General features: G+C 46.0%; 1 protein-coding gene across 3 annotated transcripts in view; it reads left to right on the forward strand.

Moving 5' to 3' along the window:
- LOC120979020 (histo-blood group ABO system transferase 2-like) overlaps positions 1-23,532 on the forward strand; it is a 93,781-nt gene that overhangs the window by 41,635 nt on the left and 28,614 nt on the right. For 2 of the 3 annotated variants that reach the window (XM_040407523.1, XM_040407524.1), the window contains exon 3: positions 15,322-15,450. The exons of the other annotated variant lie outside the window; for it this stretch is intronic. In XM_040407523.1, coding sequence (XP_040263457.1) covers positions 15,322-15,450 — 129 coding nt within the window. The remainder of the gene's footprint in view (positions 1-15,321; positions 15,451-23,532) is intronic. 3 annotated transcript variants of the gene reach the window in all.

Consider the following 23,532-nt stretch of genomic DNA (forward strand, 5'->3'; position numbering starts at 1 on the left):
CAGTATGTGCTGGGTGGTCCATAGTTGCCCTCTGCATCGGCTGGATAGGGATATTAAACATAGGGATTATCCCATGATTAATAGAATAAATGAAAATTAGACATCATATAGTACATTAATATCTCTTACTAACAAAGCTAGAACCAGCCCTGTACCTCACATGGATCCAGAGATCTCCACATTCATTGCTCTGCTAGATTTATATCAAGCAAGCAGCTCAAGGGGAGCGTCCTTCTCAGGGAGCGTGTCCTTTTTTTCTGCACCTGTCTCCCTATCGCAGCTCAGGAGACATTTGAATGATGGAACTGAGCATGTGCACCTGAGGTGGACAGAGCAATAATAAAGACGAAAAACAGCAGGTGGCGCTATACAGATACATTTTATTGAATAACTCAGCGACTATACAAATTTTTAATTACATGCAATTACAAAAGTATTCAGATCCAGGTGCTGGTTTGAAAAGTGCAGTAATTATTTTCACGGGACAACCCCTTTTATCTTGCCGATTTGAATATACTCAAATAGAAAGGTTCTCTAATCCGGCCAATCCCTTTCTTTTTTTAAAATTTGCATCCCAATAGCAAAATGCTCAGCACCTTGACGGCCGGACTTATATGTATATCTAGCGGTAATGTTTTGATGCCGGGGGAAATGCTATTTTACATTTATGACAGCACATATAGATTGCCTCATCTGCAATGTCTATTCTGATAAACGTACTTCGTTATTAAGATTGATGAACTGATAGGTAAAGTGAGCAGGAGGAATTCGCTGTTCATTATCATAGGGACCTGGATTTACATTACTTCGTTAAGTCGCCATTAATTCATTCTATCTGTGCTACCGCAAGCCAGATATGATTAGCTGACATGTGCCTGGACACTAATTGGAGAGTGCAGATGCAATGGCGGTCGTAGAAATCGAACATGATGCTAAGTTCTAGTAATGAGTGATGCGTTGTCATGGTAACTCAAACCAATTAGCTGTTAGGTAAAGAACTAGATAAAGTCAATGGATAATGTTCTTGTCATTTATCAGAAAGTCTGACACCAATGATCGGCAACCTAGCAGTGGATCTAGAATTGCATTTGATAAGATGAGGTCAGGGCTGCACCACCAATGAGGCCAGGTGAGGCAATCACCTCAGGCAGCACCTGGTAGGGGCAAGAGGGGGGCAGCGGAAGGGCCATGGGCAATGAGCGCTTTCACTGTGGCAAAGGGGTTAGGTTAAAAAATTGTCATTGGGGGGGGGTCAGTTTTCGCCTCAGGCAGCAGAAAGGTTAGATGCACCCCTGGATAAGGTTGCTCAAAAATGGTAGGAGAAAAAAATGTAACAGCGACAGATAAAAAACGACAAGGTTAATTTATGCAATACATAGAAGAAATAGCCTGCAAATCCCTGAGTTAAAGGGTTACTACTTTCACACAATTTCAATTCATTTAATAGAAAACGGTGCAATTAGAACATTTCTAAATCACTTCATATAAACAAGTCTCACTTTAACCTAATTTACAGTCCAATGCCTGTTGTCAGACAAGACCCGTCCCTGCTAGAGTTGAGTTCACATTATCGTTTAGCTTTCCGTGCTTCTGATTGGTTAGAAGAAAAGAGAGCGAGAGAAAAAAAAGAACCAGGATCCTCTGAAAAAACGGATCCTGTTGGATCAGTTGTCCATTGTATCCGTTTGAGCCATTTCTGTCTGAGATTCATTTTTTTAGACGGAAAAAAGTCCTGCATACAGAACTCCCCCCCCATCTAAAAAAAACTGATCTCAGGTGAAAATGGCTCAAACGGATGACAACTGCAGCATTATTCTGTCCGCGAAGGGGACACAACCAAACAGAACGGAATGCATTCTGGTGTTCAGTTCAGTTTTGTCCCCATTAACAATGGGGACAAAACGGAAGCGTTTTCCCCCCGCTATTGAGATCCTATGACAGATGTCAATAGCAGAAAGGGAAAGCGCAGATGTCAAAGTAGCCTAAGTGTGATTTCCCTTCCTTATTAGTGTTGGGCGCGAATATTAATCGCGAATATCAGCACTTCGAGAATTCGCGAATATTTAGAATATAGTCATATATATTTGTAATTTAAAATATTCAAGATTTTTTTTTCATCATTAACCTCCCTTCTTTCTTGTGGGCCAATGAGAAGGCTGCAATGTCTTTGTCTGAGTTTAGCAACATCCCTAGCAACCAATAGGAAAGTTGCCTACCTCTTACAATATAAGAACCTCCCCAGCAGCCCTTGTATGCAGTATTTTGCAGATTTGAGAGACACAGCAGTGTCATTGCTGTGCTCTCTGCTTTCCTGTGTCATTACATTAGATGGTTAGTTAGTTAGTTAGTTAGTTAGTTAGCTTATATATAATACAGATAGTTAGTGGGAGATAGTCAGTGTAGGTTAGATAGTGATATAGTGTAGCTGATATGTTTTGCTGTCCATACATACATACATACATACATAGTGCTGTGATGTCATAAGTTCACAACAATACTTAGTGCACCAATCACTAATAAGTAGTCAGACCTGTTAAAATGTGAAGTTGCGGGGGGCGGAGCTTGCCGATGGCGGAGTAAGCAGCACGCAGCTTGAGCTCCTGAACACCGCTGGCTTATTACACTCACTCATAGCACACAGAGGACCGCGGGATACTTCATGGGTCGCAAGAGGGGTCCATCTTCCACCCCAGCGCCTGCAGCACGTGAATCGGGTGACATCTCAAGATTTTTCGCCTCGTCCAGCCAGCCCGGGAATCCAGGCTCCGGGGCCACCACTTCCAAGATTGCGGAGCTAGCGCAGGAACCCAGCGCCTCTACACCAGTGACCAGAGGGATGACCGCACCCCTCAGTTCCCGCACTCAGGGAGATCATCTCACCGGAGGACCTCCGGCTTCATATGCAGCAGCGGTGAGTCCTGCCTCGGTGTCCACGTCCATCTCGCCGGCGTCTAGAGGCTCAGAGGCCTACCCAGGCCCGCAGCTCTCCCAGCGTGGTTCCCCAGCCATGTCAGCTGCTTCAAGCAGATCAACTGTCTCCCACTCTCATGACGATGAATGGGACTGGAAGATGCATTTAAAATCTCTCCCCACTACCACAGAAGTGGACGCCTTGCTTAGCAGGATGGAGGCTTCCCACAAACAGGATATGGCGGCCTTGCACCAAGACATCAAACATGTAGGACAGAGAGTGGAAGATGTAGAAAACAAACAGGAGCAGCATTAATGAAGGTAACCCCTGATACAATCATTGAGATTGATCGGATTCATCGGGCTCTTGGCCCAAAGTCATCTGACCTTAACCGTCCTATAGACATTATATGTCGCATACACTTTTACAAGGAGAAAGAATCTATCCTCAGAGCGGCCCGAAATGCTGCTGGTTCTAATTTAAACCCGAACGCCATCCAGATTCTTCCGGATCTCCTGTCCATGCTCAGGGACAATGAGATTTTATACAGATGGGGTTACCCCTTTCAACTTTCTGCAAGAAAGGATGGGAAGTCTGCTATCTTCAAATCTCTCGCTGACCTGCCCAAATTCCTGGCCACATTGATCTACCTCCAGTGGACCTTCCAGAATGGCCCAGGCCCCTCCTGGTTCCCCCCTCCAGTGGTCGCGAAGAGTGGCAGACGGTGACACCGAAGCCCCAGAGGCACTCCAGATGCCATCCCGGTCCACCTGCTTGAGCCTGATAGGCTACCGCGGGACTTTACATATTCCTGTGCGCTCGTTTAGTGCATAATGTTCATGTTCTAATGTTACCTGCTATGTGTTCTACATTTTTCTGTTATCCTTATTTACATGCCGGAGGTCAGTAAGGCTGCTGTCTTGCCCTTGACCTCTCCTTCCCCTCACTAGGGATATCGACACCTGGTGTCGAACGTGACCATAGTCACATATTCGCTTACAACCGAGCCGACGTTTCCGGCTCTCTCCATCTGGAGTTTTTTTGTGTTTTTTTTGTTTTGTTTTTTGTTTGTTTTTTGTCTTTGTCTGATTGTTATTTGTCTGTTCTTGTCGCCCTCCCCTTTTTCCGCCCTCGTGTCCTCAACTCCTTTACGTCTACCCCGTCCGCTAAGCTGCATATGAGATGACCCCCCTTTCTTTTTGCACTTATAATTCCAGAGGCCTCAACAAACCAGAAAAACGTAGCCAGATCTTATATCGCTTTAATCGGAAGCGTGTCATGCTTATCATGTTCCAGGAGACCCACTTTAAACTTGCCTCGGTTCCCAGGTGCGAACGTGGTTACTATACCACTTGGTTCCATAGTCCCAATCCTGTCAAAAAAGCAGGAGGTGTATCCATAGCCTTCCACAAGTCATTTCGCCCTACGGTTTTGTCTTCGGACATTGATGGTAAGGGGCGCTACATATTGCTCAAGCTGTCTGATGGTCACCATGTGTATACAATTGCTAATGTTTATTTTCCCAACCAGCTGCAGGTACCGTTTGGCTCCAGGATCCTCAGGAAACGGACTCGCTTCGCAGATGGTTCCTCTATCATACTGGGCGGTGACCTTAATATGGTGATGGACCTGCTATAGATTCTTCGACTGGTAAGTCCGCTATCTCTCCGGCATCCCAGCGCTGTTTTAGAGAAGGCCTGTCCTCTCTTTGCCTTGTTGATTTATGGAGGGTGTTGCATCTGGGAGTCAGAGATTTTAGTTTTCACTCTCAGGCCCATAATAGTTACGCTAGATTAGACCATCTATTTGTCTCACATTCTTTATTGGACGCAGACCCACTCAGTTCGATGGATGGATTCCTTTGGTCAGACCACGCACCTGAGTATGGGCTACTCAGGGTCCAACAGACACCTTCCCGCCCCTTCACGTGGAGATTAAATGATAATCTTCTAAACGACTTAGTCTGTATGACTGACATTCGCAAGGCTATTACAGAATTCGCCAATAACCATCAAAATGACCCGTCCCCCCCCTCCGATAAAATGGGAAGCTCTAAAATGTGTACTTAGAGGAATTTTTATTTCCCATGGTGCCAGACTCAAGAAAGAATGATTCGCAAAACTTTCCTCTCTCCTGATAACACTTGACAGTAAAGAAACATCAAATAAGCTTGCTCCGTCTGACCAGTTAAAGGTGACATCTCTCTTCTCCGGCAGCAAATACTCCGAATTCTTGATCAGAGAACTTTATGCCTTCGTGATAAAGTTAAGTTCGGGTTCTTTGAATATGGAGAAAAGAGTGGAAAATGGCTTGCTAGGGCTCTACATCCTCGGCTCCCTCAGACACAGGTTACTTCGCTTAACACACCAAATAAGGGCATAGTACATACTCCCTCCGGAATCTCATCAGAGTTCCGAACTTATTATAGCTCCCTCTACGACCTGAACACCGGAAGAGACCCAAATTCGGATTGCTTTATACTAGACACTAGAGATTATTTGAACCAATTCAGCCCCAAACGTATTCTCAGCGAAGATTCTTTGGCATTGGAGGATGATTTCTCACCCTCAGAACTCATAGGAGTTATGAAAGATCTTAAAAATGGGAAGAGTCCGGGTCCAGATGGCCTAACCCCACGTTTTTATAAACTCCTCACAGAAGAATTATCCCCCTTTCTCCTCCAGTCTTTCAACTCCATTGCTTCGGAAACCCCATTTCCACCCCAAGCTCTACAGGCCCATATAACAGTCATACCCAAACCTGACAAAGATCCCTCCCATTGTGCCAATTATAAACCTATATCCCTTTTAAATGTGGACCTGAAAATTTATGCCAAATTAATCGCTCTGCGGTTACATTCCCTTATTCCAAAGTGTATACATCAGGAACAGGTGGGTTTCGTCCCCGGTAGGGAAGCACGCGATAGTACCCTGCAGGGGCGTAGCTATAAATGACTGGGCCCCATAGCAAAAAAAATTTATGGCCCCCCCCCCCCCCCTTTAAATAATGCAGCTGTGCCTGCCAGGCTTGAGGTACAGCCGGATCTCAGCATCTTCCCTATTCACACATATACCTGCTCAAGCCTGGCAGGCGCAGCTGCATTATTTATTTATTTATTTATTTATTTATTTGTGTGGTGTGGTAATGGTTAATGGCATTTTGGCGAAGAGACAGCCACCTAGGCTACTTTCACACTTGCAGCAGTGTGATCCGGCGGGCAGTTCCGTCATCGGAACTGCCCGCCGGATCCGCTGATTTTGATGTGACTGAAAGCATTTGTGAGACGGATCCAGATGAGGATCCGTCTCACAAATGCATTGCAAGAACGGATCCGTCTTGTATTTATTTTCACATTTTTACCGGTCTCATAGTGATAACTCTCTGAGTATAGATAATGTAGTAGATATCACCTGCAGCCCTATGTAACAACACAGATAACACAGTACTGGCTATCTGAGTACAGAAAATGTAGTAGTGTTACCTGCAGTCCTATGTAAAACTACAGATAACACTAGAGCTGATAATGTGGTAGTGTTACCTGCAGTTCTATGTAAAAACCACAGATAACACTAGTGTAGATCATGTGGTAGTGTTACCTGCATCCTTAGTGTGCCTCCCTGTGTCTCTCCCACGGACTCCATGCTGGCGGCGCTGCCTCCTCTTCCATCTTCTTCTTCCCCCGCACAGAACGTCTGATGCAGCTGTGTCAAGACATAGGAACACTGTGGGCATGGTGATGGTGACACACAGGGAGAGACACACAGACACAGGTGACAGACACACACCCACACAGGGACATACATATGGACAGACACTTATACGATGGCGAGATCGTCACAGCACCTGCTGTGTATGGGGCAGGCTCACCGCCGCAGTCCGCTCCATACATTGTCTCAGCACCTGCTGTGTATGGGGCAGGCTCACCGCCGCAGTCCGCTCCATACATTGTCTCAGCTCAGCACCGCATAGTGAGTGGAGCACAACACTGCCTGCATGGCCTGGCTTCTCATAAGCTGTGCCATGCAGGCAGCCGCCTGAGACAGCGGTGAAAACCCAGTGACAACTCAGGCTTCTTTCACATCACCGTTCAGCATTTCCGTTCCCCTGCTCCATTTAGGACTAGGAGAACGGAAAGGACGGATTCGGCACATAACTGAGCAGAACCAATCCTAAGGACCCCATAGACTATAATGGGGTCCGTTAGGTGTTCGCTCAGAAGAAGATTTTTGAAGCGGAGACAAAAGTCTTGCATGCACTACTTTTGTTTCTGCTCCAAATTCATCTTCTGAGCGGAAACCTAACAGACTTTATTATAGTCTATGGGATCCGTAGGCTCCGTTATGTTCCGAATCCGTCCTTTCCGTTCTCCTGCTCCTAAACTGAGCAGGAGAACGGAATGGCTGAACGGTGATGTGAACGAAGCCTCATATTGATCCTTTCTATACGGGCCCCCTTCTCTCTCTGTACAGGGAACACTGACAACTGTTGCGGTCCGCATCTTTTGCAGCCCTATTGAAATTACGGAGGCGGACCCAGAATTACGGTCGTGTGACTAGACCCTAAAGGTGGGTCATCAGCGATACTTGGTGGTGACAGCAGCGCTGAGTGACAGTAACTACTGACAACACCTACTAAGGACACGCTCTAAAGATTTAGCATGACAAGTACTACTTCTCCATGCTAAATCTTACAGCGTGTCCTAATTAGAAGTAAATGGGACATCATGGGAGGGGAGTGGTGCTGGCTGAGACTCACTATTTGGCTAATGGAAAAAGCTCAGTCACTGTGACATGGCTGAGCCTCAAGGGGTTAAAATTAAACAACTGGACAAAAGAAGGAAAAAAAAGAAAAAAAAGGACCTTACTAGCTTGAAGACAGGCCAGCAGCAAGCAGGACAGGAAACAACTCTGCAGGGATGGTAGAAAGGCAGGAGCAGCCACACTGGTCACCCTCTGGTGATCACAGAAGAACGTGGGGCATGTCAGGAGGACTGCAGAAGGAGGAGGCAATGATAGGGTTATTTTCCTGGGACCCGGCCCCTCCTCCTGCAAGTGTCACTCTCTCAAGGCTCCCGAGCTCTTTTCCCTGACTGTGTGAGGAGGCGGAGCCAGGAGGCAGCATCGCACAGTCAGTGAATGAGAGGCAGCAGCACACTGCCTGCATGGCCGGGCTTATCATAAGCCGGGACATGCAGGCAGCGACATTTGGGACCGATCATATGCAGCTGCAGGAGTGAGCTGGCACAGTGGGCCCCCCCAGGAGCAGTGGGCCCCGGCACTTGACCCACCCACACTCCAGCAGCTCACCTCGCATGCAGCTTCCTATTCTTGAAAGTGCAGCTCCAAGTCTGCGACTCCGCCTCCTCCACTTCCGGCCAATCACCTCCTAGACTGCCTCTCTACCTCCGCCCTCCAGCTCCGAGTCCGACTGCCCCCTATCCGCCCCCTATCACAGCACCACGGCCGGCCCGCTGGCCACATGAATTTGATTTTTATTTTTTTAATCTTCAGTCGGCGGCGGGCCCCCAGTGGCGTAGGGCCCCATAGCCATTGCTATGGCTGCTATGGCGATCCCTACGCCACTGGTACCCTGAAGACCTTGGGCTTTATAGCTAGATCTACTGGGTCTCCGCTGTGCCTGCTTTCGGTGGATGCAGAGAAGGCCTTCGATAGAGTCAACTGGAGCTTTCTGGCCCAAACCCTAGAACGTATAGGCCTTGGCTCTAAAATGATTAAGCGCATCATGGCATTATACTCCTCTCCCTCAGCCCAGGTCCGAGTCAATGGCCTTCTCTCTACGCCCTTCACTATAAAAAACGGAACACGTCAGGGTTGCCCCTTTCCCCCTTTCTTTACATCCTGACCATGGAATCATTGGCTAATGCACTTCGGAGCAACCAATCTATAAAAGGGGTGGAGATTGGAGCCGGTGAACACAAACTCTCCCTTTTTGCGGATGACTTGCTGTTCCCTGTAATATAGCTAACAGATTCTTTATTCAACTTGGGTCAATAGCCTCTCGGTTTATTTGGAATGGCGCAAGGGCCAGAGTAAGTTATAAAGTATTATCTAGAGCGAAGAGTTTGGGGGGAGCAGGCCTTCCTGACTTTCAGGCATACTATAGAGCCTCCATCTCAAACTGTGTGCTGGATCTTATCCACAATCATACTCTGAAACTATGGGTAGACATAGAACATACCATCGCCCCACATCTGGTGCCAGGGATATCCCTGCTCCCTGTGGCCACACAAAAAAAATCTCCTCCACACTCTTCGCTCTCCATTACTTCAAACTCTGACAAAGTCGTGGGGAAGATTTGCTTCCAAGATAAATCTAATCTCTGCACCAGGCCCGCTGACGGCTATTGCTGCTCATCCTGACCTACATTCCTCGATCAGAAACTTGCCATCACTTCAGGCTTCCCCCCCCACCCCAGATTCTAATAAGGGATATTTTTAAAGGACCGGGACTTCTACCCCTTAATGATCTATCACACATCTTTCTCAACTCTCCAAGTCGCTGGTTTCATTACCTTCAACTCCGCAGCTTTATAGAATCCCTGGCTCCCGGATCGCAACTATCTGCTCCTTTGACAAATTTTGAAAAGCTTTGTGTAGTCAGCACGGGTCCAGGTCATGGTATCTCTCTGATTTATGGTCTGCTTGGTGCCGGGGAGATGGGGAATATGTCGTTAATTGATCAGATGAGGAGTGTCGGATTTGCCTCTGGTTGGGAGAGCGAACTGGCGGCCTCCTTATCTGCCGAACAATGTAACCGTTCCCTCTTATTTACTCATAAATCGACTACATCATGTCGCCTACAGGAGTTGAATTATAAAATTCTCACACGTTGGTATAGGACTCCGGTCAAGTTGAATCAATTCTACCCATCGGTCCCCAACACCTGCTGGCGATGCCAAACAGCAGTTAAATCTATGCTCCACATCTGGTGGGACTGCCCTGGGGTCGCCCCCCTGTGGCAGGATATCTTTGCTCTTTACAATGCTCTATACCGGACTGCTATATCTCCGTCCCCCCTGATTGCTTTACTCTCTGTTTACTCGGGCAGATATCAACATGTCAAAAAAGGGGCTCTTAGAACATATGTTCAGTCTATGAGGCAGATTATACCACGCCAATGGAGATCACCAAATAGCTTGCGGAGAGTCACGTGGGTACGTGCCTTGGTGCGAATGGAGGAGTTAGGGGCCGAGACCCACAACCAAACCCAAATGTACACGCTGACTTGGGAGCCTTGGTTACAGTTTAGGAGCTCCTCTCGCTTCCAAACCTGGTTAGATACAGGTGATTACACCTGAAGACATCTTCGATAAGTTTTCCAGTCGCCCCTCCCCTCTTTCCCTCCCTCCCTTTCTTCCTCTTACCTTCCCTGGTCTTTTGTCTGTCTATGTCTTGTTTTTGTTTGTTTCCTTGTCTTTGTTGGTTGACCTTTTCGTGTTTCTTACCACGAGCCACGGTTTTAGAAGCACTATATTTGCCTTACTATTAGTATGTAATTTAAGAACCCGACACGAGTGCTTGTTACATTTACTTTCACCATACTTGGCTCTACAACCTGCATTCTATGTTCACCTTCATTACTAAGCCGTTATAAGTGTTGCACTGTATGGCACTTGAGACAACTCACTTTCTCCAATTAGAGTGTTATTATGTTCTCAAGTCAGGGTCTACCTTATTTGAGCGTCCACTATTATGCAAGGGGCCTTAGCCCCACAATCCCTGTTGTCTTGGGCGGTATTTATGGTTTACTTTGTCTCAAATTGTACCTTTACTGGAGGATTATGCTGTAATATATGTCCGTCTAACCACTGAACCCTCTACTTGAACATAGGGAAAAAAGGGGCATTTACTGTTTACATTGTCTATAATGCTCTGTTTGATTGCTTTGTCCTTCCTTGCAATAAAAAGAGATTCAGCAATAAAATGTGAAGTTGCAATTATTAGTGCCGATTTCACAATCGCGAATATATTGGAGCACTCTATCTGCATATAAAGCTATTGTAATGTTCTGCCGTGCCAACCATTTTCTCCAGTCTCAGGAAACTTCTAGCAGCTTGAAAAATATAGCTATAGTAACCCACGCCTGTATTTTGCGCGCATTATGGGAATATTACATTGCCGATTTTTCGCGATCAAGAAAATAATCTCGAATTAGCGAATATATGACGAATATTCTACCAAATATTCGTGAAATATCGTAATTTCGAATATTGCCCCTGTCGCTCATCACTATTCCTTATCTGTTCTGTGAGCTCAAGAGCTGAAAACAAACATAGTGGGAAGTAAGGGAAAGGATGTCACGGCAGTACAGCGCTGGCAGATTCCACAGAAGGGAAACACCCCTGTTTCTGAGTGAAATGCATCTAGCTGTGCATCTGAAACAGGGAATAATATGGCTGAAAAAGACTAGGAAGTCCCAAAAACACTCGCTCCTTCACAGTTACGAATGTACAAAAAGCACAGCCATTATGCAAACTTTTTTTTTTTTCAAAACTCAGGTACGCTTTACAGGGGTTATCCCATGACTAATGTAAAACATAAAAATCAGACATCATATAGTATATGACAGTCTCTTTCTAACAAAGCTAGTATGTACAGTATGTGCTGGGTGGTCCATAGTTGCCCTCTGCATCGGCTGGATAGTGATATTAAACACAGGGATTATCCCATGATTAATGGTATAAATGAAAATCAGACATCATATAGTACATGACTATTACTTACTAACAAAGCTAGAACCAGCCCTGTACCTCACATGGGTCCAGAGATCTCCCCATTCATTGTTCTGCTAATTTTATATCAAGCTGGCAGATCAAGGGGAGTGTCTTTTCTGCTGCAGCTCAGGGGGCGTGTCCATTCTGCTGCAGCTCTCTCCCTATCACAGCTCAGGAGGCAGTTGAATGATGAAACTGAGCATGTGTGGCCATCTCAGTGAGCCGGACAAAGAAATAAGAGAAAAAACAAACCACAGGTGGCGCTATACAGATAGATTTTATTGAATAACTCAGTGGCTATGCAAGATTTTCAGTTGCAGGTTTGAAAACTGTAGAATATTTTTCATGAGACAACCCCTTTAAGTTTTTTTTTTTTACATCTGCATCAGATTAATTTTGATGGGAAAAATAGCATTATTTTTCCACTTCAGGATACAATGGACATCTTAGTAGGAGCACAGAGACCCGGTGATAATTCAATCAGATCTGTCGGGTGATTACTTTCACACCTCCAGTGTGAAACTCTGGCATGTTCATTCTGGTAGACAATTGAAGGATCAGCCAGACACAAACCACGGTATGCAGCAGTTTGTATCCAGCCGATTCTCCGCTTGTCGGCTGGAATGCGTATGGCCCCATTATACTTAAGACCATCCGCGTCTGGCTACGCCGGAGATGTGAAAGTAGCCTAATCCGATGCAGCATTGAGTTGGTGATTGGCAGTGGTGGATTAACATAGGGGCGTCCGGGTCGGCAGCCCGGTATCGCTGGGGGGCCCAACGCCAACCCGAACGCCCACATACTGCGGCGGGGCACGGGTGCACATTGTTCCCTGCCCCGTCGACAATCAATACCTAGTAGGCCTGAGGCCTATGTGGTAGTATAATCCCGGCACAGGCATGCGTGATGACATCATTGCGCGCCTGCTCCAGGACGCAGGACAATGAAGATTGTGCACTTGCGGACTGCCTCACCATCCCGGACACAGGTAAGTATTAGATTTTTTTTTTTTCTTGTTGTGCCAACTTTTGTAGGCAGAGGAGGATATGGGGCAGTATGGGGGCAAATCGCTTCAGGGGGCGCAGTGTGGGGGCAGATTATTACATGGGGCAAATCACTTCATTGGGGGCAGATTATTACATGGGGCAAATTACTTCATAGGGGTGCAGTGTGGGGGCAAATTACTTAATGGGGGCAGTGTGGGGGCAAATCATTTCATGGGGCAGTGTAGGGGCAAATCATTTTATGGGGCAGTGTGGGGGAAAATTATTTCATGGGAGGGCAGTGTGGGGGAAATTACTATATGGGGGCAGTGTGGGGGTGTTGCTATTAAGTACCATTATTTTTGGGGACACTATACAGGTATTATTACCTGGAGCAAAAGGTAATGGGTGTTAATAGGGTGTTATTATTACTGGGGATACTCTAGGGGACATTATAACTGCTGTGGACACTATAGGGACCTTTGGGGTAATTTATCAAACTGGTGTAAAGTAAAACTGGCTTAGTTGCCCATAGCAACAGATTTTTGACAGCTCCTTTGGAAAATAAAAGGTGGAATCTGATTGGTTGATATGGGCCACTAAGCCAGTTATATTTTACACCAGTTTGATAAATCACCCCAGTTATGAGAAATCTAACGTGTCTGTGTAACAAACTCTGTAGAGACAAGATGCGGCTGAAAGATTTTGTCATGGCGGTCTGGGTCAAACGGAGGAGAAGAAGAAAGAGAAGCTCTACATGACAGGAGATGTCACTGTAAGTAACAGGTATGTGGTTCTGTATTCTCCTATATGTAGAGCTGGCTCACTCATCTTCTCCTCCACGTCTTTTTTTTCATTATCATATGTATTTTAAATTTGGCAACAAAAAATTTAATTTGTCACCTGCAGTCCTATGTAACAGCCCAGATAACAGTGATAACTTTCTGTGTGCAGATAATGTAGTGGATGTTCCATGCAGTCCTATGTAACACCCCACATAACACAATAGTTCACTGTGTTATGTGGGGTGTTACATAGGACTGCAGGTAACATCTATGAGATCTGTACTCAGAGAGTTATGAGATGACGGGGGTCAGACTCCTGGCACCCCTGCCAATCAGCTGTTTGAGAAGACTGAAATGTTCCAGTCAGCGCCGCAGGCTCTTTGCTCCTTAGCGAGCACAGCGCTGTCCATTTGATAGCACTGCGTTGGTATTGCAGATCAGCCCCAATCACTCAGATGGGAATGAGCAGCACCTAGGCCATGTGTACGATGAATGTGATGTCATATGGCCTAGGAAGAGACTGTGGCGCTCACGAAGCATCACAGCCTCTTTATACAGAAAAAAAGTAAACTTAAAAGGAGGGAGGGGCCCGAGTTGGGTAGACAGCCCAGGACCTATCATACAGTTAATCCGCCCCTGGTGATTGACGGCACATTTATATGGGCCATATGAACATTCTTCAGTCTGTATAAAAGGGTCATTATTAGACAATGATCACACAACTTAAAGATTAAGTAGTTTAACATAGCAACTGACTACTCTAGTCCGGTCCATATTCGTAATATTTTGATCAGTGCCTATATGTACATTACTGGAGCAGAAAGTGCCGCCACGTGGTTGTGACCATCCGTCAGCTAAACAGACTGGACTCTGAGCTGATGCAGTTCTCCCTGCACTGATACTTTGTAGCAATCTATCAAAACAGCAGAGATATTTGTGCTGCTGATTTTGGGGACACCGTGCTGCAAGTCAGGGCACACTGCTGTCCGCTAAAAATCCCCAATTTTATAGGGTTATCATCCTGTAAGGGGTTGTCCTGCTTCAGGATATAACCGGGCAATGCAATAAAATAATAGAAGAAGCATGACTGCTCAGCTGACGGCTCCTTATCTCTGACCTTATAAACGCTCATTGTAGCTCAGTTCTTTTACTTATAAGAATGTGGTGAAGTGTTTATGACCTTATAGTAATTTAGGGTCCTTTCACACTAGCGTTTTTCTTTTCCGGCGCAGAGTTCCGTCCTAGGGGCTCAATACCGGAAAAGAACTGATCAGTTTTATCCTAATGCATTCTGAATGGAGAGCAATCCGTTCAGGATGCATCAGGATGTCTTCAGTTCAGTCTTTTTGACTTTTCAGGACGGAGATAATACCGCAGCATGCTGCAGTTTTATCTCCGGGCCCAAAAAACTGAACACTTGCCTGAATGCCGGATACGGCATTTTTTTCCATAGGAATGTATTAGTGCCGGATCCAGCATTCAAAATTGCCGCATTGGCGGATCCGGTATTCCGGGCTGCGCATGCGCAGAACTTTAAAAATGGGGAAAAAAAATATGCCGGATGACACCGGAAAAAACGGATCCGGCATTGCAATGTATTTTTCTGACTGATCAGGCATTTTTCAGACTGATCAGGATCCTGATAAGTCTGAAAAATGCCTGATCAGTCAGAAAAAATGACATGACAACGGAACTGCCTGCCGGAATCAAACAACGCAAGTGTGAAAGTACCCTTAGAGATAAAGTTTATTAGATGACATTGCCCCCTCTATATTGGTGAGGGGTAATTTGGCCGGTGCTGAAGTCTCTTTACTGGAAGTAAACTGATGTGGACAGATAATTACCTCTCTGGAAAGAAGGTGGTATGTCTTTTTATTTGGATATAATATTTTAATTTTTTTTCCCATAGAAAAATGGGTCTGAATGTTCTCTCTCCCTGGCTCGCCCCAATCATCTGGGATGGAACATATAACATTGATATGCTGAATCAGCAGCACAATGGTACGAGAATTGGACTGTTTGTCTTTGCTGTGAAAAAGTAAGTATACATTGATAACCAAACGGAAAATGCAAATGTGATCGCACACTACATCCAGCACTCTGCCCTCCATGCTGGATGAGACATTGGTTTATATTTTGGCCAAAGCATAGTAAGCCACTCACCGCGTCAAGGTTGTCTCATGAGTGGTCCCTAACTCTTGTTCCTACCTGTTCATGGGCCATGACAGCCACATTAAATCCAGGGAATGCAGGTCAGCATGCAAGCCAAGTACACTTTGCTTGTAACCCCGTCCGGTGCCATTACAGCTTTCATCGGATCCAGGGATGCAAGTACCAACATGCATGCTGAACCCACCATATACTTCTCCTGGAGCCAGATGGCTAATGGTAGGTTCTATACAAGCAGACTCAGTTTTATACTGACTTTAAAACCAGCCTCAAGGACAGATTAACTGGTCAGGTGTGCAATGACTCCAAGGAGATCGCCACGCCTCCAATATATACTACAAAGAAAAAAATAAGGGGTTGGGTCAGCACAACCTGCCTGTAGGTGCACATCACTATGGCGAAATACATATACAAACGGAAAATGCAAATGTGATCGCACACTACATCCAGCACTCTGCCCTCCATGCTGGATGAGACATTGGTTTATATTTTGGCCAAAGCATAGTAAGCCACTCACCGCGTCAAGGTTGTCTCATGAGTGGTCCCTAACTCTTGTTCCTACCTGTTCATGGGCCATGACAGCCACATAAAATCCAGGGAATGCAGGTCAGCATGCAAGCCAAGTACACTTTGCTTGTAACCCCGTCCGGTGCCATTACAGCTTTCATCGGATCCAGGGATGCAAGTACCAACATGCATGCTGAACCCACCATATACTTCTCCTGGAGCCAGATGGCTAATGGTAGGTTCTATACAAGCAGACTCAGTTTTATACTGACTTTAAAACCAGCCTCAAGGACAGATTAACTGGTCAGGTGTGCAATGACTCCAAGGAGATCGCCACGCCTCCAATATATACTACAAAGAAAAAAATAAGGGGTTGGGTCAGCACAACCTGCCTGTAGGTGCACATCACTATGGCGAAATACATATACAAACGGAAAATGCAAATGTGATCGCACACTACATCCAGCACTCTGCCCTCCATGCTGGATGAGACATTGGTTTATATTTTGGCCAAAGCATAGTAAGCCACTCACCGCGTCAAGGTTGTCTCATGAGTGGTCCCTAACTCTTGTTCCTACCTGTTCATGGGCCATGACAGCCACATTAAATCCAGGGAATGCAGGTCAGCATGCAAGCCAAGTACACTTTGCTTGTAACCCCGTCCGGTGCCATTACAGCTTTCATCGGATCCAGGGATGCAAGTACCAACATGCATGCTGAACCCACCATATACTTCTCCTGGAGCCAGATGGCTAATGGTAGGTTCTATACAAGCAGACTCAGTTTTATACTGACTTTAAAACCAGCCTCAAGGACAGATTAACTGGTCAGGTGTGCAATGACTCCAAGGAGATCGCCACGCCTCCAATATATACTACAAAGAAAAAAATAAGGGGTTGGGTCAGCACAACCTGCCTGTAGGTGCACATCACTATGGCGAAATACATATACAAACGGAAAATGCAAATGTGATCGCACACTACATCCAGCACTCTGCCCTCCATGCTGGATGAGACATTGGTTTATATTTTGGCCAAAGCATAGTAAGCCACTCACCGCGTCAAGGTTGTCTCATGAGTGGTCCCTAACTCTTGTTCCTACCTGTTCATGGGCCATGACAGCCACATTAAATCCAGGGAATGCAGGTCAGCATGCAAGCCAAGTACACTTTGCTTGTAACCCCGTCCGGTGCCATTACAGCTTTCATCGGATCCAGGGATGCAAGTACCAACATGCATGCTGAACCCACCATATACTTCTCCTGGAGCCAGATGGCTAATGGTAGGTTCTATACAAGCAGACTCAGTTTTATACTGACTTTAAAACCAGCCTCAAGGACAGATTAACTGGTCAGGTGTGCAATGACTCCAAGGAGATCGCCACGCCTCCAATATATACTACAAAGAAAAAAATAAGGGGTTGGGTCAGCACAACCTGCCTGTAGGTGCACATCACTATGGCGAAATACATATACAAACGGAAAATGCAAATGTGATCGCACACTACATCCAGCACTCTGCCCTCCATGCTGGATGAGACATTGGTTTATATTTTGGCCAAAGCATAGTAAGCCACTCACCGCATCAAGGTTGTCTCATGAGTGGTCCCTAACTCTTGTTCCTACCTGTTCATGGGCCATGATATCACTTTATTTATTTTAGGCTAAAAATCATTTTTTCAATTGGTCTTTATAAAAAATATTGAACTGTTCTGTCACAACAGTTACCGTATTTTTTGCCCTATAAGACGCACCGGCTAATGGTGGTCTGTGCATGACACTACTATGGGGGATCTGTGGATGGCACTATTATGGGGGGGATCTGTGGGTGGCACTGTTATGGGGGATCTGTGGATGGCACTGTTATGGGGGGATCTGAGGGTGGCACTGTTATGGGGGATCTGAGGGGGGCACTGTTATGGGGGATCTGTGAATGGCACTGTTATGGGGGGGTGATCTGTAGATGGCACGGTTATGGGGGTGATCTGTGGATGGCACTGTTATGGGGGGGTGATCTGTGGATGGCACTGTTATGGGGTAGTGATCTGTGGATGGCACTGTTATGGGGGGAGAACTGTGGATGGCACTGTTATGGGGTGGTGATCTGTGGATGGCACTGTTATGGGGGGGTGATCTGTGGATGGCACTGTTATGGAGGGGGATCTGTGGATGGCACTGTTATGGGGGGTGGATCTGTGGATGGCACTGCTATATATGTGTCACCCACAGATCCCTACCCCATAACAGTGCCATCCACATATCCCCCACCCCATAATAGTGGCATCCACAGATCACCCTCCCATAACAGTGCCATCCACAGATCACCCCCCCCCCCATAACAGTGCCATCCACAGATCTCCCCCCCATAACAGTGCCATCCACATATCCCCCACCCCATAATAGTGGCATCCACCGGTGGCATTGCGGCGGGGCCGGTGCGGTCACTGTACTCCGTCTCCGCCACTCATTTACTGCTTTATTGCCTAAACATTTTATAATAATAACTTTAATTGAAGTTCCGATCCCCAGCCCCATCTGTACTACTTACTAAATGTCCTGTAGCAGGCAGAGCAGGGCGGGCGGCCGGCCGTAACTCACTGACGTCACGTGCCTGCGACGCCTACTTTATGAATGAAGTAGGCGGTGCAAGCATGTGACATCAGTGAGTTACGGCCTGGCCGCCCTGCTCTGCCTGCTACAGGACATTTAGTAAGTAGTACAGATGGGGCTGGGGATCGGAACTTCAATTAAAGTTATTATTATAAAATGTTTAGGCATTAAGGAAGTGAGTGAGCGGCGGGGCCAGAGTACAGTGACCGCACCGGCCCTGCTGCATTTGCATGACACCGGCCCCTCCCCCCTCCAGCTGATACAGTGCGATGTAAAATGGCAGCATTCGCCCCATAAGACGCAGGGGCATTTTCCCCCCACTTTTGGGGGGAAAAAATGCGTCTTATGGGGCGAGAAATACGGTAACTGTTATTCTTTTTACTTTCACTTTGTGCCGTTGGTCATCTAATAAACTTTATCTCTAAATTACTAAAAGATCATAAACACTTATTTAAGCATTATTTAAACCCTATAATAAGGGTTTATAATGACAGAGAGCAGAGATAAGGAGCCCATCAGCTGAGCTGCCTGACAGAACAGAGTGAAAATTCAGATCCAGCTACTAGAAAAACTCAAGGCTGAACAAAGACAGGGGTTCAACATTTATAATAAAGGCCAATTGAAAAAATGATTTTAGCTCAAAATGAGTACAATGCAATAATAATAAAAATTACCCCCAAAAGATGTATATAGCCTTTAAAGTGTCCCACCCAAGAGGTCTAGTAAAAAAAAAATGACATGTTAATGAGGACCTGTCTCCACTACTAACTGTCTGTTTTAGTAACTACTTGCATTTCAGATGTAATAACAATTCTGGAGCATCTATTCTTAATACTCTCTGTTGTGCCATTCCTTTATTATTCTGCTAGAATTATGAAGGAATTGCTAGCAGTTTACAGTGAGGGTCCATATGGGTGTTACCATTTGGGTGAGTGTCCCCGCACTTTCTGGCGCTATCAAATCAATGCTACCAGTATGCAGATCTCAAATTTTATTACAAACTGTAGTAATTCATTCATACTTTCTAGAAGGAATAATGAAGGAATGGCACAACATAGAGCCATAACAATAGATGCTCCAAAATTATTATTTCATGGGGTGGAGGGGTCCACAGGGTTACTAAAACAGACAGTTTTCACTTTGACTGAATCTTTAGACTGTTGGTCTCTTGGCTTAATCCTTAGACCTTATCTCTAGTTCCCTGACAGCTCAAGAACACTCATTTAAGCCATATCATTATCATATTTGTCATCATTCAGCTTAAATGAGTGTTGGGTACGCAAGTAATTTCTGCTCTTCCATACATTTGTACTTGATCTCTACTTTTAAAGGGGTTTTCTGAATGTTTAACATTGATGGCCTATCCTCAGGATAGTTAATCAATACCTGATTGGTGGGGGCCCGACACCCAGCAGGCAATCCGATCTGCTGTTTGATGATGCCGTTGTGTGCTCTGTGAGTGCACCATCATCCATTGGATAGTGACTGTGCTTGGTATTGCAGCTTAGCTCCATTCACTTGACCGATAAACACGTCTTCTTCTAAAGCTCATCAGTTGAGGTGCCGGGAGTCAGATCCTCACCGATCAGATATTGGTGACCAATCCTATGGATAGGTCATCATTATTAAACACTCAGACTATCGCCTTTAAGCATATACTGTACTTTACTATACGTAGTTCTTAAACTACAGTATGTGGATTTTAGAGTAGAGGTGAAGTATAATATGGATTTAGCCTATAGAGATAATGAACATTATTCTAATAGATTTGTGGCATCTAACACATTTGTATATTGGATAGCTAACCAATCAATGTGTGTTCAACCGCTGGGACCCTTACCCATCTCGAAAATGGGGGTCCTGTTCCCTCATTCTGATGGAGCTGCAGGCCATACAAGTGCCCTGCTGCTCCATTTACTCTCTATGGCACTGCTGGAGATAGCAGACTATGGCACTTAGCTTGCTGCTCCATCAGGATGGTGGAAAGGGCCTCCTCTTTTTAGGATTTGTGGAGGTCCTAGTGGTTGGACCCTCACCAATCTGTTATTCCCCCATCCAGAGGATAGGAGATAAATTGAAAACTTTGCACAACCCCTTTAAGTTTAGCCCATGTTAGTTTTACCCAATGGTTTCCTATTTAAATGCACACAGCGGTAAGAAGTAGCAACACAGTATATGTGCAGGTTCTGCTCTCCTGCCCACTGACATAGAGATAGGTATTAAATAGAGTAGGATCTTGCTTGGACTGAGGTCACCTTGCCACGTAGGTGGGCACAATGTTTTGATCAAAATATATTTGCTAAGAACTTCAGAGTTATTTACCATATCAAAATGGGGTATTTGTTTTTATGTATAGTCTTTGTATCTAGTGCTATGAGAGTGCTGCTATATTCAGTTTTTTTCCATTTAGTATGTACTACTACTTTATTTTCCCTTTCCACGTCCATAACCTTACATTTATACCTCATATACCAGCTGTATCCAGGGGTGTATCTCTAATTAGGCAATGTGAGGCGGTGGCCTCAGGCGGCGCTATGCTAGGACAGCAGGGGGGGGCGGCATTCCTGCAAGGCTCCTGCAGACATCTGTGTCATTGGGAATTATTGTACATCGTGGTTTTAGCTGCATTTTGCAGCAAAAACTGTGACAATGCGATGTACAATGACTAGGGATGAGCGAACCCGAACTGTATAGTTCGGGTTCGTACCAAATTTTGGGGTGTCCGTGACACGGACCCGAACCCGAACATTTTCGTAAAAGTTCGGGTTCGGTGTTCGGCGCTTTCTTGGCGCTTTTTGAAAGGCTGCAAAGCAGCCAATCAACAAGCGTCATACTACTTGCCCCAAGAGGCCATCACAGCCTTGCCTACTATTGGCATGGCTGTGATTGGCCAGTGCAGCATGTGACCCAGCCTCTATTTAAGCTGGAGTCACGTAGCACTGCACGTCACTCTGCTGATTCAAGCATAGGGAGAGGTTGCAGCTGCGACGTTAGGGCGAGATTAGGCAGATTAACTCCTCCAAAAGACTTCATTCAGTGATCGATCTCCAGCTGTGGATCATTGAAGTGCTAATACCGACTTGCTCACTTTTTTGAGGCTGCCCAGAGCGTTTTTAGATCACTTTTTTTCTGGGGTGATCGGCGGCCATTTTGTGACTTGTGGTGCGCCAGCACAAGCTATCACCAAGTGTATTTAACCATCAATAGTGTGGTTATTTTGTGCTATATCCTACATCAGGTGCAGGCTGAGCCTGTGTCACCGAATGTCACAAGCAGACAGCTGAGAAGTTCTGACAGGAGCCGTTCAGATCCTCCCCCTTGAGTTTCTTTGTTTTGGTTTCTGTTCCTCACCTCGTTAGGCTATCTCAGCTGTCATGCAGTCAGACTCATTACCTCCCTTTATATTCTCCCCCATAAGGTAGTTGGGTGTGGCTGATACAACTTCCTGGAATGAGTGTGCATGCTGTCTTCAGCTCCCAGCTCCCAACTACCAGTTCTCAGTTCGTCTGCAGATAAGTGTTGTTTTAGTATTTATGATTTTTTGTTGTCTGGATCCAGGTGACCCTGACTCCCTCCGTGTCTGTGTAGGGAGCCGGTGGTCGTGTCCCCTCACTATTGTAGGGCCTTCAGGTTCAGATAGCCGAGGTACGTGGATATGCGCCCATTCACCTTTAGAGTGGTCGCATAGGCTGAGCAATAAGGGAGAGCGGCAGGTCGATTGCAGGGGTCTCCCTTTTTGTTCCTTAGGGCTCTTTCACACTTGCGTTATTGTCTTCCGGCATAGAGTTCCGTCGTCGGGACTCTATGCCGGAAGAATACTGATCAGGATTATCCTAATGCATTCTGAATGGAGAGTAATCCGTTCAGGATGCATCAGGATGTCTTCAGTTCCGGTACGGAACGTTTTTTGGCCGGAGAAAATACCGCAGCATGCTGCGCTTTTTGCTCCGGCCAAAAATCCTGAAGACTTGCCGCAAGGCCGGATCCGGGATCAATGCCCATTGAAAGGCATTGATCCGGATCCGGCCTTAAGCTAAACGTCGTTTCGGCGCATTGCCGGACCCGACGTTTAGCTTTTTCTGAATAGTTACCATGGCTACCGGGACGCTAAAGTCCTGACAGCCATGGTAAGTGTAGTGGGGAGCGGGGGAGCAGCATACTTACCGTCCGTGCGGCTCCCCGGGCGCTCCAGAGTGACGTCAGGGCACCCCAAGCGCATGGATCACGTGATCACATGGATCACGTCATCCATGCGCATGGGGCGCTCTGACGTCATTCTGGAGCGCCCGGGGAGCCGCACGGACTGTAAGTATACTGCTCCCCCGCTCCCCGCTCCCACTATGGCAACCAGGACTTTAATAGCGTCCTGGGTGCCATAGTAACACTGAAAGCATTTGGAAGACGGTTCCGTCTTCAAATGCTTTCAGTACACTTGCGTTGTTACGGATCCGGCAGGCACCTCCGGCAACGGAAGTGCATGCCGGATCCCAACAACGCAAGTGTGAAAGAGGCCTTAGTTGTGGATCCAGTGAGTCATCGTATGTTATTTGTATCATCTTGTCTCCTGTACACCATCCGTGACACCGAAGTGTCATATACTACATCAGGGGCAAGTTGAGCCTGTCACCCAGCGCCTAAAAAATAGACCTAACATTTCTATTCAACCAAATCTGTACTGTTTTAGCTGGTCAAGTTATTTGTAGTGACCGTAAAAGCAGACTTTTTGTTCTGGGTTGAAAAACTATTCCCAAATTTGCCATTCTCAAAATAACTAGTTTCTGGTATATGAGGCCTACTTGAAATCTATCCCAAAAAGGATATCTTACATTGAAGGTG

Source organism: Bufo bufo, chromosome 9, assembly GCF_905171765.1.
Source record: "Bufo bufo chromosome 9, aBufBuf1.1, whole genome shotgun sequence".
NCBI classification, from domain to species: Eukaryota; Metazoa; Chordata; class Amphibia; order Anura; family Bufonidae; genus Bufo; species Bufo bufo.